This window comes from Ahaetulla prasina, chromosome 1, assembly GCF_028640845.1.
Source record: "Ahaetulla prasina isolate Xishuangbanna chromosome 1, ASM2864084v1, whole genome shotgun sequence".
NCBI classification, from domain to species: domain Eukaryota; kingdom Metazoa; phylum Chordata; class Lepidosauria; order Squamata; family Colubridae; genus Ahaetulla; species Ahaetulla prasina.
This window is the reverse complement of record NC_080539.1, coordinates 103,761,768-103,780,324: the sequence shown is the minus strand read 5'-3', so window position 1 is coordinate 103,780,324 and position 18,557 is coordinate 103,761,768. Positions and strand designations below refer to the sequence as shown.

At 44.6% G+C, this 18,557-nt stretch overlaps 1 protein-coding gene across 1 annotated transcript in view; it reads right to left on the bottom strand.

The window, feature by feature from the left end:
* Window positions 1-16,372, bottom strand: part of MAP3K5 (mitogen-activated protein kinase kinase kinase 5) — a 117,927-nt gene extending 101,555 nt beyond the window's left edge. The window contains exon 1 of the mRNA XM_058171003.1: window positions 15,473-16,372. Coding sequence (XP_058026986.1) covers window positions 15,473-15,914 — 442 coding nt within the window. The 5' untranslated portion in view covers window positions 15,915-16,372. The remainder of the gene's footprint in view (window positions 1-15,472) is intronic.
* Between the last annotated feature and the right edge of the window lie 2,185 nt (window positions 16,373-18,557).

Here is an 18,557-nt window from a genome sequence, read left to right as displayed (position 1 = left end):
ACCAGAAAGTCCAGTTGCCTCTTGAAAAAGCACCTTGGGTCCCTAAAACAAGCTCTGCACAATGATGTAGAAACTATTTATTAAAGTTCATTGCACAATGCAATAGTTATTATGAATTAGATCCTTTTTTGTAAGCTACTACATAATAATTTTTTATCCCATTGAATTATTAAGGGAATAAGAATAAAACTAAGTTCCTTCCAGGACTTCACTGCTATCTGCCAATCTTCTTCTCATATAGTTATAAAACTATTTTGAAAATTTTGGGAATATAAAATAAATCCATAAAATAAATGCTTCTTTGGGGCCAAGAGGTGTACTGTAAGAGGGAAATGATACATCTGTTATAATACAGATTTATGCAACAGGCATCCATCTCTGAGTCAGAAACTAGCATCTGAAGTCAGAGAAATATTTTTAGAACGAAACCAAAACAACAACACTGTACGAAAACATTGGTTTACTGTGTAAAATGCATAAGACAGAGCCTGGTGATTCTGAGTCAGGAAAGAGTTTTATATGTATTGACACAGAAGTTTGGAATTTCTCTTTTATACCTTTAAGTAAGTGCTACAGCAGGATTTAAGAAGAAAGCAAACAACATTGCAATAAGATCCTACATTTTGTTTCTTAAAAGTTATGCCTAAGGCTGCCAAAACGATACAGATCTTTTGATATTCACCATGTCTCCTTGCTTTCAATTTTTCTCTAGAGTCTCGTAATAAAATGGGTGGCATTGTACTAAACAAAATGGCAATCTGTAGCATAACGTTTATTTCCAAAATTGTTGCAGGATATACTCCAGAAGTACTATTAGAAAGAGCTTAGTTATGTAGCATGAGGCTGTATATTCTGGAATATTTACATTTTTTTGTAAACTCGTTCAATGAATCCAAGCTCTGCAAGGAAATCTTCATTTTGTTTGCAAATAATAATATTAAAGATTCTAAATACCATCAAGAATGAGTCTTTACATTTAAAGAGCACCTGTCATTTCAGATCCATCATGGCAGCACCCGTTAGCGGGCTTCCACTCACCTGCTGCCCACGTCCCTCACCTTATTGTGTCACTGCCGCATCACCAGCCAACCCATTAAAGTGAATGGGACAGTCGGTGAGTCAACAGCGGGTCAGAGGAGCCGCCGCTGAAGGACAGAGATGACGGTTGCTCTTTAAAAATTATGATTTAAATCGAGTTGATTTATATCAAGCCTTTTTACTAGTGATTTAAATTGTTATTTAAATTGACTTGATTTAAATCAAATCCATCCTGAATACTTGTACCTTTTTATATTATGCCAAAAGGATGCATTGTAACTGCCCATTACCATTTTGAAATGGATTCACAGCTCCCAAAGCCTACACTTTTATGATTACCTGAGAAGGACTAGATCTCCTAAATGCAACCTTGAATAGGCCAAGAAATTGCCACATTCCTGCAGTTCAAAGCAGTTTATACGTTTTATCTCTAGAACAATAGTAACCCAAAGAGGTAGGCAGGGTGGAAGGAGCAACTGGCTTCAAGTATCCAATAAGCTTTTGTGGCTGAGACTAGACTTGAATCTAGGTTTTCTCTGTCTTAGTCTAACATGTTAACTTCTACAGCATCCCACAGGACAGAAGACACCAAAGTTCCTCTCCTGCCTGGCATTGTCCTGGCAGCTCCTTCCTGTCTGCACTTTAACAGGTCACCAGAGCTTTTCTTCCCACTGAGACAGCACATTTTAATTAAAGATTTTTAATAATAATGATTCAGGGGGCCTAATTCTGGCTGCATAAGACCAAGCTTTAAGAATAAATGCATATAAAGCCAAAACTGAGAAGACAGCAAAGAACAGTCTCTATAAAGAAGCTGAAGGCACAACCTTCAAACAATCCCTAGTTAGCTGCTGCAAGAAGATTGCAAAAACTGATTACAGGTAGTCCTCAACTTACAACCACCATCGAGCCAAAAATTTATGTTGTTAAGTTAGTTTTACCCCATTTTAAGACTTTTCTTGCCACATTTGTTAAGTGAATCACTGCAGTTGTTAAATTAGTAGCACGGTTCTTAAATGAATCTGGCTTCCCCATTGATCTTGCTTGTCAGAAGATCGCAAAGGGTGATCACATGACCCCAGGACACTGCAACCATCATAAATATGAGTCAGTTGTCAAGCATCTAAATGTAAATCACATGGCCATGGGGATGCAGCAACGGTCATAAGTGTGAAAAATAGTCATAAGTCACTTTTTTCAATTGTAACTTCAAACGGTCACTAAGCGAAATGTTGTAAATCGAGGACTACCTGTACAAACAACAGCATAACAAAGTAGCAGCAATAATGCATTGGACTATCTGCAAGAAATACCATTTGCCTAGAAGCAACAACTGGTAGGACCACAAAATATACAATGTAATAGATTATCAAGCAGTTAAAGTGCTCTGGGGACTTTAGAATTCAAATAGACAAGCACCTACCATATAACTCCCAAGACTTAACAACTGTTGATAAGAAAGACAAAAATGTCTGGATAGTGGATGAAAACAGAGAAAGACCTGGAGAAAATTTACGAACTACAAAGACCTGCAAACAGCAAAGACAGTACCAATAGTTATAGGCACCTTGGGTACAATCCCAAAACACCTGGAGCATCATTTGAACACCACTGGCACTGACAAAAGCATCATCGGTCAATTGCAAAAGACAGCTTTACTAGGAATAGTTTACATCCTGCAATGCTACTTTTAACACCACCTAACAACATCTACATAATTCAGGTCCTTGAGAAAAATCGACAAACATGCCAAATCCTGTCTAAAAATCTGACTGACTGTGTTGACTAATCGTAGCAACAATGTTGTCTGTCCATGTTTATTCTGACTTTGTCCCTTGCTTCTATCCCCTGTCCACTCATGTGCTTCTTTCTCAGAAGATGGTTGGTCAGAGGTGTCACCTCAAGTCAGACGGTCAGCCTCAAAATGCTTTGACCTTGAAGTCTGGTCTTAATGGTTATGTTCCCTGTACTTGTAAGTCAACTCCTGTAGAATCAAGAGGCTGTTAAGAAACCAACAGAAGAAACTTCTTGTCCATAAAGAAACTCAGGCTATACCTTGAGAGACCATCTTACCGCACTTGATTGGCCTGTCTTACTCCTACCAGCGAGGAGACATGCTGTGGATCCCATCAGCCTTATTATTCCACTCACCAATGGGGTTACCCCCTATTAATCACTTTCTCTCCTCTTTCTTTGTTACTAAGGGAGTTCCTGGAGACCCATTTCCTTTTTTTAGAGTAATTTTATTAATGATTACAGATTACAATAATGCAACCAATTCATATTAAAAAAGAGGGGGAGAGAAAAAAGAAAAGTGCAGGAGAAAAAATAGAAAGAACCTTAGAAGAGAAATAGAAATATATAATAAAGGGAAAAAAGGAAATATATAAAGAAGTTACTTCACCCTTCACCGTAACAAGTATAAACAATTTTAAGAAATTATCTTCTCTTAAAATGCAACAAATTATCTCTTCTTCTCATATCCCATCTCTTATCTAAGTGTTACCAGAGACAACAACAAATAGTATCTATTTTAACTTTAATCAAATAAACAAACATTATTTTCCTTTTACATCTAGCAATCTTGATCTTTAATTAACTACAATTTGATTTATTTACATTTTTTTCTTTGCCACTTCTAATCAGAGGCAACTGCAGGATTGGATGCTTTAGGTAGAAATGATGAAAGCAGCATTGCATTGTCAGAGCCTAAGTTTCATCTTTTTCACACACTCACACACACACACACACACACACACACGATGTCACATCTGCCATTTAAAAGGAGTGGTACTTGCATTGCAATGGTATGTGATGCTTTCTTCCTTAGCTTCTAAGTTATCCTTCTTCCTTCCTTTGGTATTGATCTAGTACGTTCAGGAGCAGCAAATATAAAGAGAAAGAGCTGAATGCATCAAAACTGGAAACGGTCCTAACACAATTCCTTTCTCTAATTTCCCTCCATCGCTACAACTCTGTGAGGAAGCACAGTTTGAGGGATAATGACTGGCCAAATATCACCAGTTAAGCTTCCATGGCTGTGGGGAGACCTAATCCAACACCTTAACCCAGGGCTTTTGAGAGAGAGTTGGATCCTGATTAAGCTTGTGAAGACAAAAAAGGAGCATTGCCCAAACACATCCTGGGTTTTGCTCCTCACTTTGGTCATTCAGTTTGCAAGTTTGAGAACCTGATAGATATGTATATTGATTAATATTTAATGATTAAAGTAAGTGTGCTCAAAGTATGCTTTAGCCACCATACCGCTATGGCTATCTTGAAATTATTTTTATAAAATAAATTTTACTCAAATTCAGAATTTAAAAAAAACTATCAGAATATGGCTTCACTGTTTATTTTTAATGCAAGCAGAGATATTTCCTGTTGATGTATTTTGTTTGCCTCTTGGCCCACACTATTAAAGAGATACCTGAAATTATTAACGATTTTGTGAATACACGGGTAGGTTACAATCCTCTAACTGTCATTCGTTTTATTGATTTCATTTATTATTGACTTATTAAATTTTCATGCTGCTCATCTGCCCTGACTCTCAGTGGTTTTGAAATTACAACAGCGCTGGACGAACAGTAGCTGCATCCAGTCCTTGAAGTTATGGCTGTTACAACTCTCCTTCAGTCATATCATCAAAACTTGGGCATTTGGCAGCCTGCCCACATTTACAATCACAATATATGATGCTTCAGTTCCCCCATCTATCTCCCCCCAACTCTGTCCTTCTGACCACTTTTGCACTCCATCACACTTTCCACCCAGGGGTGAAATCCAGCAGGTTCTGACAGGTTCTGGAGAACCGATAGCAGAAATTTTGAGTAGTTTGGAGAACCGGCAAATACCACCTCCAGGGTGGGGTGGAAATGGAGATTTTGCAATATCCTTTCCCCAGGAGTGGGGAGGGAATGGGGATTGTGCAGTATCCCTCCCCTGGAATCGGGTGTGAATGGAGACTTTGCAGTATCCTTCCCCTGCCATGCCCACCAAGCCACACCACACCACGCCCACAGAACTGTAGTAAAAAAAATTGAATTTTACCACTGTTTCCACCCTGCGCTCTGTGGAAACGCCCCCCCCCACGACTTTTGCAATCTTCCTCCTCACAGTGCTGGCTCTTTGCACAGTTCATACTCTAGATATAGGCTCTGCGCATGTGCGAGTATGGCATTTCGCTAGGGGAATCGGAGCCGACGTTGGATGATTTTCTCAGGATGGCTGCTTCTGGGTGACTTGCCGAGCTGCTTTTACCCCCGGGCCCATTGGATCATCTTCTCGGCGGCCACAGGAGAGGTTCCCTGACCTTCTCGGGTTCGTGGCTGCTGAGAACGGGGGCCGAGGGAAAAGCGGCGAATGGCGAATGGCGGCCATTTTCTGGGCACATGGTGAGGCCCGCTGTTTATCTTCGGCTTCGGCCCGCCTTGTCCATCGGCGCTTCATCGCGCATGGCGAGGCCCCGGCGGGCTGTGAGGTGTCCCATCTGCGTCCTGTGTCCTGTGTTCCATTGGCGTGAGGCGAGGCGAGGCCGCGGCGGGAGGTGAGGCCCAAGATGAGGCCTTGAGGCGTGGCCACGGCTTAGCCTTCCTTTCCAACGGTGCTTTCCATCCGCGCTTTCCATCCGCGCTTTCCATCGGTCTTCTGCCCCCCCCCCGACTTTTGATCGTTCAAGCTTGAAGGATTGTTCCCGGCCTGCAGTCGCCTTCTCTGCCTGGATTTTTCATCATGATGTTCCGATTTTGCCCCCTGCCACATTGGGATCTGTGGTATTCTACAGCTTGTGGGCCCCTTTGGGGAGATGTCTGGCCAGGCCTGCCCCTTGAAATGGCCTGGTCCTGGGGATTGATCAGGCCTTGGACAGGGTATGGCCTTTTGGAGTCAGTAGCTGGCTGTGGACAGGCCTTTGGCCTGGAGCAGCTTGCTCTCGGAGCAGTTGGCGGAGGGGGCGATATGGCAGGCTTCGGAGGAGTCCGGAGGAGTCCCGGCCTATTTTGGCTTGTTTCTTCCGAATCAATGCAATATCATCTGCACTTATACGGCCTTTTGAGATTCTTAGGCCGTGAGTGGTTCTCGGTGACCACTGTGGAAGAGGTTATGAGAACTGGTTTGAGATCTGCCGGGGGACCCTTCCGGTAATTAATGACGGGCATCGATGGCGGGGACGGTAACGCCATCCACCTTATACCCAATGGTTTTTTGGACTGGATTATGGACAGATTGGCAGTATTTCCTTGACTTATTAAGATCTTTTACAAGGACCTTATTTATGGATTATTTACCATGGATGCTATCTGCCTATTTCCTTTTGTTATACCATCTTTGTCATCATGTTCCAGCCTCTATTTGTCTCATTTGACAACTGGACATCCATTGGAGGATCCATGATTTATTAATGTTCTGCCAACTTGGGATTTTATCATCTTTCGCCGATTCTCATTTTTTCTATGCGTTACTCTGCACATGAACTCTTGCGCCTGCGAGGTGCCCCCGCTTCGCAGGAATGGCCCGCTTCGTTACCGAGGGCCGGCCTCAATGACGGGTCTTGGGACCCACAGAGGTGGCATGCATCAAAAAAGAGCCTTTGGGGATTTTTAGAGAGGAAATTTTTAAGGGGAGGGAGGGTTAGGGCGGGTGCTGGAGGGAACCCGTCGGGGGGGGGGCAGTTCCTGCATGTGCTCGCGACAGTTATTTAATAGGTTCAAAGGTTATGGGGGAGGATTGCATTCCTTTTAGTGAGGGTGGTTCTATCTGTACGGTAAGTGGGAGGGGCAGATATGGCGGAAGTGAGGGCTCATATCGTTTTCTGGGGGCGCGTGCTCGATGTTTGAAGGCGATCACGCACCCCGATCCCTCAGACTTTTCCCGTTCCCCAGATGGTCAAGACCCTCAGAGCCTAGGTCTCCGGTTGATGTTGTGCAACGCACGGTCCGTGGCCAATAAGGCCCTCCTAATCTGTGATCTTATTCAGGGGGGTGCCGCGGACCTTATGGGCATTACGGAAACCTGGTTGGGCACAGAGGGGGGCGTGCCCCTTGTTGAAATGTGCCCACCAGGTTTCCGAGCATTTCATCGACCGAGGGCCCAAAGTAGGGATGGGGGGGGGGCGGTTGTTATTAAAGAAAGTCTAGAGCCGAGGGAGACCACTGTGCTTCAGATTGCTGTGAATCCCTCTTTGTGAGGTGGGGTCATAGGTGTCAGATGGGCTTGCTGGTCACGTACCTGGCTCCTTGCTGCGTGACAGCAGCCTTGCCCGAGCTCCTGGAGGTGCTTGCTGGAGTGGCAGTTGAGACCCCCAGACTTATGGTCATGGGGACTTTAACTTGCCATTGGCTGGCATGTCATCAACAGTAGCTCAGGAGTTCATGGCTTCCATGACGGCCTTGGATCTGACTCAAGTAGTTGATGGCCCTACTCACATTGGGGGAGGCATGCTGTATCTGATTTTTATCTCTGGACAGTGGTTGAAGGATCTGGACTTAAGAGATTTAGTCACTGAACCTTTGTCATGGTCAGATCACTCTCTCCTTCGTCTAGACTTTCGGACCGCCGCTCAACACCGCAGGGAGATGGAACCAATATGATGGTTCCGTCTCAGGCGCCTGATGGACCCGGAGAGGTTCCGGATGGAGCTTGGGCCATTTCCTGAGGGTCTGGCTCATGGCTCGGCTGAAGAACTAGTCGCGGCTTGGGAACTTGCCGCGACTGGGGCTCTAGACCGTGTCGTGTCTTTGCGGCCTCTGACCCGGCGCAGGTCTCAACCAGCCCCTTGGTTCTCCGAGGGGCTGAGGGAGATGAAACGCTGGAGAAGACGCCTAGAGAGTTCCTGGAGGTCCAGTCGTTGGAGGCTGATCGGACACTAGTTAGGTCATATAATAGGACCTACCTAGTGGCACTGAGGGAAGCGAGACGTTGCTACGTCTCCTCCCTCATTGCATTGGCAGATAACCGCCCAGCCGCACTGTTTCGGGTGACTCGCTCTCTCCTTCAACAGGGGGAGCGGGATGACCCGTTGCAGGGACGTGCCGAGGAGTTTAGTGGTTATCTATACGATAAACAGAGACAGCTTTGGTCGCGTTGGTTGATGATCTCTGGAGGGCCAGGGATAGGGTTTATTCCTCTGCCTTGGTCCTATTAGACCTCTCAGCGACTTTTGATACATCGACCATGGTATCCTGCTGCACCGGTTGGAGAGATTGGGAGTGGGAGGCACCGTTTATCGGTGGTTCTCCTCCTATCTCTCTTTGATCGGTCGCAGACGGTGTTGACGGGAGGGCAGAGGTCAACCCCGAAGCACCTCACTTGTGGGGTACCGCAGGGGTCGATTCTCTCACCCCTCCTGTTCAATATCTATATGAAGCCGCTGGGTGAGATCATCAGTGGTTACCAACTGTACGCTGATGATACTCAGCTGTACTTTTCCACACCGGGCCACCCCAACGAAGCTGTCGAAGTGCTGTCCCGGTGCCTGGAGGCCGTACGGGTCTGGATGGGGAGAAACAGGCTCAAGCTCAATCCCTCCAAGACAGAGTGGCTGTGGATGCCGGCACCCCGGTACAGTCAGCTGCAGCCGCGGCTGACTGTTGGGGGCGAGTCATTGGCCCCAATGGAAAGGGTGCGCAACTTGGGCGTTCTCCTGGATGGACGGCTGTCCTTTGAAGACCATTTGTCGGCCGTCTCCAGGAGAGCTTTTTACCAGGTTCGCCTGGTTCGCCAGTTGCGCCCCTTCCTGGACCGGGATGCCCTATGCACAGTAACTCATGCTCTCGTGACATCTCGCCTGGATTACTGCAATGCTCTCTACATGGGGCTTCCCTTGAGGAGCACCCAGAGGCTCCAGTTAGTCCAGAATGCGGCTGCGCGGGTGATAGAGGGAGCCCCTCGTGGCTCCCATGTGACACCACTCCTGCGCAGACTGCACTGGCTGCCTGTGGCCTTCCGGTGCGCTTCAAGGTTTTGGTAACTATCTTTAAAGCGCTCCATGGCTTAGGGCCGGGCTACTTACGGGACCGTCTGCTGCCACCGATTGCCTCCCACCCACCCGTGCGCTCTCACAGGGAGGGACTCGTCAGGGTGCCGTCCGCCAGGCAGTGCCGACTGGCGACACCCAGGGGAAGGGCCTTCTCTGTGGGGGCTCCCATCCTCTGGAATGAACTTCCCCCAGGATTCCGTCAACTTCCTGACCTTCGAACCTTCCGCCGCGAGCTTAAAACACATCTATTTATTTGTGCAGGACTGGACTAGAATTTTAATTTTAAATTTAATTTTAATGGGGTTTTATCATTTTAATTGTAATTTTAAATTTTGGCCTATTTAAATAAGTTTTTTAATTAATGTTTTATCTTGTATTATATTTTTATTTTTATTGGGCTGTAAACCGCCCTGAGTCCTTCGGGAGATAGGGCGGTATAAAAATTTGATTAAATAAATAAATAAATTAAATTAAATACTGCCCCCTGCCACCTCTGCTGACAGGTGTTGCAGTGGCATCTCAAAAGGGCTAACAGTTGCCTTGGCCTCGTGCACCCTGCCAACAGCAGGAGAAAAAGAAGACTGCACAGATCATCTGGGGCAGTAGGTGTAGATGGTGACAAAGTGCAAGGCAACCAAAAAAGACAGAGATAGGTGAATGGGGGATTAAAGTTGAGGCAAGCGTGGCATGGCGGCAGAGCCTGTTCTGCCAAAGGGAGCTCACCAGGTCTAACCGGAGAGGAGATAGTAGGATAGAGCCAGCAGTTTATGCAGGGCAGAAGCAGCATGAAGTTGTTGCCTAATGGCATTGCAGTCCTTCCCTAACGAATGCAACCAGGATGAACTGAACTGTCATTAAGTGCTGCGGTTACATGATGTTTCACCTAGTGATCACTTCACTTAGTGACCAAAATTTCAGTCTCAATTAGGGTTGTTCCGCAGCAATGGTCCACAACAATGCTGCAGGAGGACTATGAGAAGCTAATATATCAATAACATAATGTTGCAAGGTTTTAATATATAATATTCAAATAAGATTATCTATCTATCTATCTATCTATCTATCTATCTATCTATCTATCTATCTATCTATCTATCTATCTATCCTACCTTTATTATTTTTTACAAATAGCTCAAGGCGGCAAACATATTCATAACACACTTTCCTCCTCCTATTTTCCCCACAAGAAGAACCCGCTGAGGTAAATTCGGCTGTGAGAGAGTGACTGGCTTTCATGGCTAAAGTGGGATTAACATTCACAGTTTCCTGCTTTATAATCTGGTGCCTTAACCACTGAGACTAAACTGGCTGTCTAATTATGGATCATAATTTATTTTATCTGATAAAAATCATTATGTAACAAGGTTTAGATGGTCACGTGAACCTTTTGCAGCAAGAATCTTAAAAACTAACCAGTTCACTGTTGCCTAGGTTTTTGTGGATCACAGCCTATTTCTTCCAGACATTGGATCAAATGAATTGTAATCCTTGAATGGTTATATAATAAATAAGTGCCAAAAAAGCTCTTATTTTTTTACTTAAATACAATGTACAGTGAATTTAAATAGTGGTGCATTTTCACAACATTAATATGAACATGAAACTCCTCGGTATCACTCTGCAATCTGAACATGGCAATATGTAATCTGCATCAAGAGAAAACCTGGAAATTGTTGCTGCAGCCATCAGAAAAAAGTCTTCAGTCTTTTTGTGCCAAAGAACAAGATTACTGAAACATTTAACTACTGAAGCCTTTTTTTCACTACCACACCCATCATAATAAAGATAACCATCAAAACTATGCAGAACAATTCTCCCCAACCTTGCCCCTAGAATGTCAGTTTTTGTCACTATAATTTAAATGTTTGTTTATTGCATTCGTGTCCTGCAGTTCCCAGTATCTCACATGATATAAATAAAATTAAAACAACAAAAAAAGATGGTCGAGTTTTCTTCCCCAGAACAGTTTGTTGCATAATCATTTAAAATTAAATAATATTTACTCTACAAATGACTCTGACAGACAAGAGGTCATTGGAACATGAGCTTTTATTTGGGAGAGAAATATTAACAAGGAATTGAGTGTCACGTAAATGGACTCTGACTAATACAATAGGACTTTTAAAAATCTTTCCCATTCAACCTTTCTCACTCACCCAAAAATGTTCTGGAGGGTTTCCTAGTATACTAAAATGGAATCTGAGGATACAAGGACCTGCATGCAGAGAAGGTATATATATATATCTTGCCAGTTCTGTCCTTCCTATCAGAAGAAGCCAAGTTGAATACCACCATTGTCACTCCTTGCTGGTTTATATATCCCAACAAGCCAGAATTTTCTGAAGGGTGGCTGATAAGGACAGGACATCCTGCCCAATCTGTCTCAGTTGACCAGGAGGTAACGAACAAATCAGGGAGCTTCTGACTATAACATTTTTACCATGGAATTTGGACTGCCATTCTTAGCTTGTGGTTCCTATAAAAGCAGAAATCTAAGCCACAGTTTGTTTTCGCAGCTTAAAGGTTTGGCTTAATATAACATTCTGGATTGGAATATAATGTAAAAGAACTGCAGTGAGAGATTCCTGGGTTCCTGCCCGCACGATCCCCCCATGCTCCCCATGCCCCCGGGCATGAGTACGTGATCCACCCCGCTGCCCCGCCCATTTTTGGCCTAGCAGGCCCCCCTGCAGCCTCCTGAGCCCAAAAACAGACTGTAGGGGAACATGCCACACGCCCCGCACTCTGCCCCCACACATGCGTGTGTGATTCCTGACCCCCTTGTGCATGAGCGCAACCACTCCTGTGCATGTGTGTCTCCCGCATGCGCCCCCCCCATCCTGAAAATAAGCTGGCCGGCAGGAAGCATGCCCGCATATGTGCAGTGGAGCTGAGCTGGCCGACGACTTGCATTCCTGCAGAGAGGGCTCTGCGTGCCCACTGTGGCACGCGTGCCATAGGTTTGCCATCATGGCCTTAGCATATTTACTCTATGCCAATAAGTCAGCATTCAAAAGGCTCAGCTTATTGTAAAACCTTATTATCCACCATTCTTTCTTTGCCTGCATAAGCAGACCATTGTAAGACAGAAACAGGTATGGTACTATTACTTTCCTGTTCAGCATATCTGGTTGTACATACATAGACTCAGAGCATAATGATTGCGGTACAATGAGCCTACAGTTTCAGTGGACCTGAACAGTTTTTTGCTGATTGAAGCAGTTAAGCATATCCTGGCAAATGCCAACCTATATTCAATGTATTTTAAAATGTTTATTTATTGATGAAATGTCCATGCTGCTTCCCTCTTGAAAGGCAATAACAGTGTACAAAGAGCAATGGTGAACTAGCCAATGTAAACAATACAAAACTACAGTAAAACCTAAAAAATTATATTGTTTTATACTAACAATTACATGTCTGGCACTAGCAATTTTACACCTGTCAAAAAGGCCTTGTGGAACAGCCATGCTTTTTACAAGCTTCCAGAAACGTGATGGGAGTAAGAATTTGGAGTGGGGAGGGGGGCAAGCTGTTTGAGAGGAAGAGAGGCACTCCAGTAGATGGGAACCTTCAACAATCATTTTCCATTTGCTTAAATCAGGTGGCAGAATCTATTTGGGACAGGCATTCTCATATCATTAGCATCTTGAATCGATTCAGAAGCACCCAGGTAGCCAATGCACAAGAGTGGCATTTCACAATAGTAGCAAGACTGTGTCTTAAGCATACAAGCTGTTGCATTTTGCACTGCCTGAAGTTTCCAGGTGGTTTTTCAAGAGCAGCCTTGGCTAAAGCAAATTAGTCATCCATAAGGAAGATAATTAGAACACAACTGACATATCAGCTGAAGCTGGGCCCACCTGACCATGGAGTATTTGTTTTTTGCTGTGAGTCCAAGATGATCTTCAAATAGCAAGCCTGTTTTCCATGGGGAAACATAACCCTAACAGAACTCCAAGGTGGTATATTTGCAGAATCAAAGGACTTTTGAATGAATAACATTCCTATCACCCATCTCCTCCCACTTATGACTGCATGACTGTAACTTTGTTGCTTGTATTCTTACGATTTATATTGTTTCCTAGTATGATTTGATTGCTTATTTGTACCCTATCATTAAGTGTTGTACCTTATGATTCTTGACGAATGTATCTTGTCTTTTTATGTACACTGAGAGCATATGCACCAAAGACAAATTCCTTGTGTGTCCAATCACACTTGGCCAATAAAGAATTCTATTCTATTCTAACCACTTGGCCTTCCTTGCCTTGAGCCTAAGCTTATTTATGTATATACAAGTACTATAACCTCCAGGCTACAGGCTCTATATCGCATAATATTCCCAAGGGCCAGACCTGTCCCACCCAACAACCACTGTCGGGACCGACCCTCCCATGAAGTTATTAGAATCACCATCATGCAGCACTTCCAACTCCCCAATCCTCAGAGATTAGAAAGATTCAGAAGAAAGACCAATGCAGTTCCGATCATGAGCCCAGGCCAGAAAGTTTCAAGCCAGGTATGTGGTAAAATAGCCGTTAGGTAGGTTCACATCACAAACAAAACCTAAGCTGGATGTGCCCAGCCCATGTATTAGAAGAGATACATGAATAAAGCCAAAGAGAAATCAGCATCTTGGATAACTGAGATGGTTACATTAATTCTGAAAAAAGTTTTATGGCTCCTAGCAAAATTCTGCACAGCATAAAATATACATCCAGAGATTTTCTGTCCAGACACTTATCAACAAATGACCTATCTGCCTTTGTTTACTGTCCTGAACAGCTGCCACTGGAATTGGCTGATTCCCATATTCAAACTATGAAAACAGAAAAAAAATTCAAGGCATGACAAAACAGAGTCCTTATTCCATCTTTCACAAACCCTGAAAAACAAATTTCAGCTTGCCTGAGGACTAGCACGAGCTTCCTTACAAACCACAAGGAAAGCAGGAAGTATGTCACATTCTGCCTGCCTCAGGACTTCTATCAAACTTATGTAGTTTCAAGAGTAGAGATCCAGCTTGACTCAGGCAATGAAGACAGAAAGTCCTTGTATGAGGCTGGAGAATGCAGTTCCTTCATCAGAATATAACCACAAGGACCCAGATAGGAATAAAAGCTGTAGGTTAAAGAATTAAATATCTACATTGAGTAGATGCCTAATTTAAGCTTCTAATTTTATTTTACGTACACTAACCAAATCCATCACTGGTCACCTTTAATGCATGTACAGGTAATCCTCAACTTACAACAGTTCATTTAGTGACCGTTTGAAGTTACCAATGGCACTGAAATTTCACACTTATGCCTGCTGCAGCATTTCCATGATCATTTGATTTACATTCGGATGCTTAGCAACTGGTTCATAGTTATGATAGTTACAGTGTCCCAGGGATCAGGTTTGAATTCTTCTGACAAGTAAAGTCAATGGGGAAGCCCGATTCACTTAACAACTATGTTACTAACTTAACAACTGCGGTGATTCATTTAACAAATATGGCAAGAAAAGTTGTAAAATGGGGCAAAACTCATTTAACAAATTTCTCATTCAGCAACATAATTCTGGGCTCAATTGTGGTCATAAATTGAGGACTACCTGTACTACATTAAGGCAAATCTCTTTAATAACTACAATGTCTGTTTTAAAATGAATGTATTCCTACTTTTAAAGGATCTGATACCACAGATGACATTTAGGTTGAAGCTTTGGAAGATGTCTGTTGTGAGATAGAAGCAAAAGAATTCTCTTTTTTTCACTTTAGTTATGCTTAAAACTACTTTTCACAAAAGGCCTTTTTTTGTATGTACTTGAAGGAAGCTAGTTTTAAGAGAACCCATCAGAAAGCCCATCAATTTTATATATTACTTCTGGTCATTGGACTTTTCATTGTGCATTTTTTTAAAAAAAGTCAAATCTGCACGTGTCAAATACAGGTATTGTTCTTAAACGCTTGAATTGAATAAATAGGCGGCAGCCGCAAACCCAAGTTCTGTTACCTTCTTACAGTTTTGACAGTTTTGTATCAAAAACAGAAATTGCCTCCGAATATTTAAGGATACCTTCTGGAGGCGCTCAAGACTTTTCTTTGACATTATTATGCGCTAGAGACCCAGAATAAAGACCAATACCCAACCGTGACATACGTTGGAGACATTTGGAAGACGGAGAGGGGAGAACTTGTTCTTGCTCTATTCCGTAGCCAAGCCACCGGCCTGCAAACTTGGCAAAAAAAAAAATTGTGTTTACTAAGCTCCCTCGCGTCTGTCTAAAACCAGAGGTCTCCAACCTTGGCAACTTTAAGCCTGGCGGACTTCAACTCCCAGAATCCCCCAGCCAGCAAAGCCAAGGTTGGAGACCTCTGGTCTAAACGAGCTTATTCCCCATCTGGCCTTCAGGGCCACCGCCACAAACCGTTATGCCCCACGCCCAGAGACCGAACGGGCGACTCACCCGCGTTGTAGAACCGGTCGAGCACCGACGTCTCCCCGAAGTCCAGCTTGCCGAAGTGCAGAGTTTGCAGATCGGCGCCCACCGCCTCGCAGGCTTCCTTTAGGCTCTGCAGGGCCCCGCTCTCCGCCGCCTGCAGCAGCCCCGGGCTCGCCTCGTTGATCACGTACGAGACCGTGGTCCTCCGGCTGCTGCTGCCGCCGCCACCCGCGCCGCTTTTGACTCGATTCGTGGCGTCGGCGGCCGGACAGGAGCCGCTGCTCTCCTCGTTCCAAAAAGTGCCGGCCGGCGGGGCGCCCGAGCTGGCCGAGAACCCGCGGCCCGTGTCCTCGCTTGCTGCGGCCGCTCTCCTGACGAGCCCGTCATCGTAAAGCAGCGGGCAACCCCCGCCGATCATGCTTGGCACGAAGAAGCTGAGGATCTCCCCTTCGCTGCTGTCGCTCATGCCGACGGGATTTGCTTTGGTTTTTAATTTTTATTTTGCAGCGGCGTCTCTCACGACGGGGCTTTCACGCCGATCCTGCCATTGCCTGCAGAGCTGGTTATTTCTGCAAAGATCCTGCCTGCTTGGGAATCGGCCGGGAGGGAAGGGAAGGGAGCCCTTGATTCGGTCTCACGCCGCCGAGCCGAGGGTGGCAGCGGAGACAGCGAGACTTCCTCCGGCGTTGGCCAGCGCCACCATTGCGCACTCCTTTCCGGAGCTCATGAGCCTCGGTAAATGGGGCAGCCTTGAGAAAGACGCGCGATCCTCTCCTTTGCTAAGTTGTCTCTTCTTGACCGGGTTCGGCCCGGTCTTTCCCCGAGCGGTGACGCGGCGGCCGCTTCCCCCGAGAGCCTCGGCTGACGAAAAGAGGAGAAGAGCAGGACGCGGGCACTTGTTGCATTGCTACAACCCTCTTGCAAGCCGCCGGCAGCCCGCCCAATGGAAGCCCCGCCTTTCCGCCTCGGCCACGCCCCCTGCCCAATAGTAGAAGGAGCTGCGCATTCCTGCGCTTAGTAAATAGTGCGAAAGTTTTTGGTAAGAGTCGTTGCGGCAATGAAAGTGAAAACCACTTTACACTACCTTTATTGTATGGCGCCCTCTGCTGTTCCGCTCCTCACCTCTTGCACGGATATTTCATTTTCCTCAGTGAACAGTCGCTTTAGCCCGTTTTTTTCATAAATTTTGATATTTACTAAATCTGCACTACTGTTAATCTTCTCATCGTTCCCATCACCCATCTCCTTCCACTTATGACTGTAACTTTGTTGTTTGAATCCTTACGATTTATACTGATATTGATTGTTTGGCAGCCCCTGAGATATTGGAACACTGCTATCATATCTCCCCTAGTCCTTCTTTTCATTAAACTAGGCATACCGAGTTCCTGCAACCGTTCTTCATATGTTTTAGCCTCCAGTCCCCTAATCATCTTTTTTGCTCTTCTCTGCACTCTTTCTAGTCTCAACATCTTTTTTACATCGTGGCAACTAAAACTGAATGCAATATTCCAAGTGTGGCCTTACCAAAGCATTATAAAGTGGCACTAACACTTCACGTGATCTTGATTCTATCCCTCTATTTATGCAGCCCAGAACTGTGTTGGCTTTTTTGGCAGCTGCTGCACATTGCTGGCTCATATCTAAATGGTTGTCCACTAGGACTCCAAGATCCCTCTCACAGTTATTACTACTGAGCAAGGTACCACATATACGTTACCTGTGCATTTTATTTTTTGGCCTAAATGTAGAACCTTACTTTTTTCACTGTTGAATTTCTTTTTGTTAAATAGCGCCCAATGTTTTAGTCTGTCAAGACAGTATCTTGAGCCTATCTTCTGGAGTGTTGGCTATTCCTGCCAGCTTGGTGTCATCTGCAAATTTGATGAGTTCCCCATCAAATTTGGGGATCAAGATTGGGAGCTCTAGTTCCTGCCTTATGCAGGAAGGCAAAAGCCAGCTGAGTGATCCTGGGCCAGGTACTCTTTCTCAACCCCAGGAAGAAAGCAACAGCGCATCACTTCCAAAAAATGTTTGCCAAAGGAACGGTCTGGATTTGTCTATGTGATTGCCAGGAATCAAAACTGACTGACTCAAAGACAAACACAGACCAGGTCCCAGTCTCAGTTCCTAGCATTTTCAGGAAGAGTTGGGAAAGTTCCCCACTGGAAATGGCAGGGAAATACCCAGTGACTGATTCTGAGCTTGATAGGCCAGGACCTGACTTGGGAAATTCTAGGATTCTATGCAAAAGTAAAAATGTAACATGACTAAAGAGGAAAAGGTGAGGATATTGATCCATATAAAGAAAGAAGGGGCTTTCCTCTGGAGTTAAAATATGAAAATGCAAAAAAAAAAAAGAAGAAGAAGAAGAAGACAGTGACCAGAGGAATGGTTCTCATAATATTATAGTTGTGAAGGCCATATTCTGAATGCCTATTAAATTCCTATGTGGTGAATAATTGATTTTAGGTAAGTAGAGTCTGTAAGTAAAATTTAAGGCAGCCTGGTTTCACAAAATGAGATGGGAATATTGCTATCAGAAATTTAGTTGGGGATTTTTTTCATCTTTAAATGCACTTACTTATATACTGCTTCACAGTGCTTTACAACCCTCTAAGCAGTTTACATAGTTATCATATTTCCCCCAACAATCTGGGCCCTCATTTTACCAACCTCGGAAGAATGGAAAGCTGAGTCAACCTTGAGCCGGTGAGAATCGAACTGCCAAACTGCTGGCAGTCAGCAATCAGCAGAAGTAGCTTGCAGTACTGCATTCTAACCACTGTGCCACCACAGGTCTATCCACAATAAGTACAGTATATTAGTGGGTAAAGAAGCTGAGCTTTTCAATTGGAGAGCTGACAGCCTGAGTTCGAGACCCGAGCTTCGTGCAAGGGGTGAGCTCCCATTCCTTGCCCAGCTCCTGCCCAACTAACAGTTCAAAAGCACGCAAATGCAAGTAGAGTAATAGGTACCACTTTAGTAGGAAGGTAATAGCATTCTATGTGCCTTTGTTTTATAGCCATGCTGGCCATATGACCATGGAAATTGTCTTCGGACAGTGCTGGCTTCCTTGGCCAAGAAACAGAGATGAGCACTGTGCCCT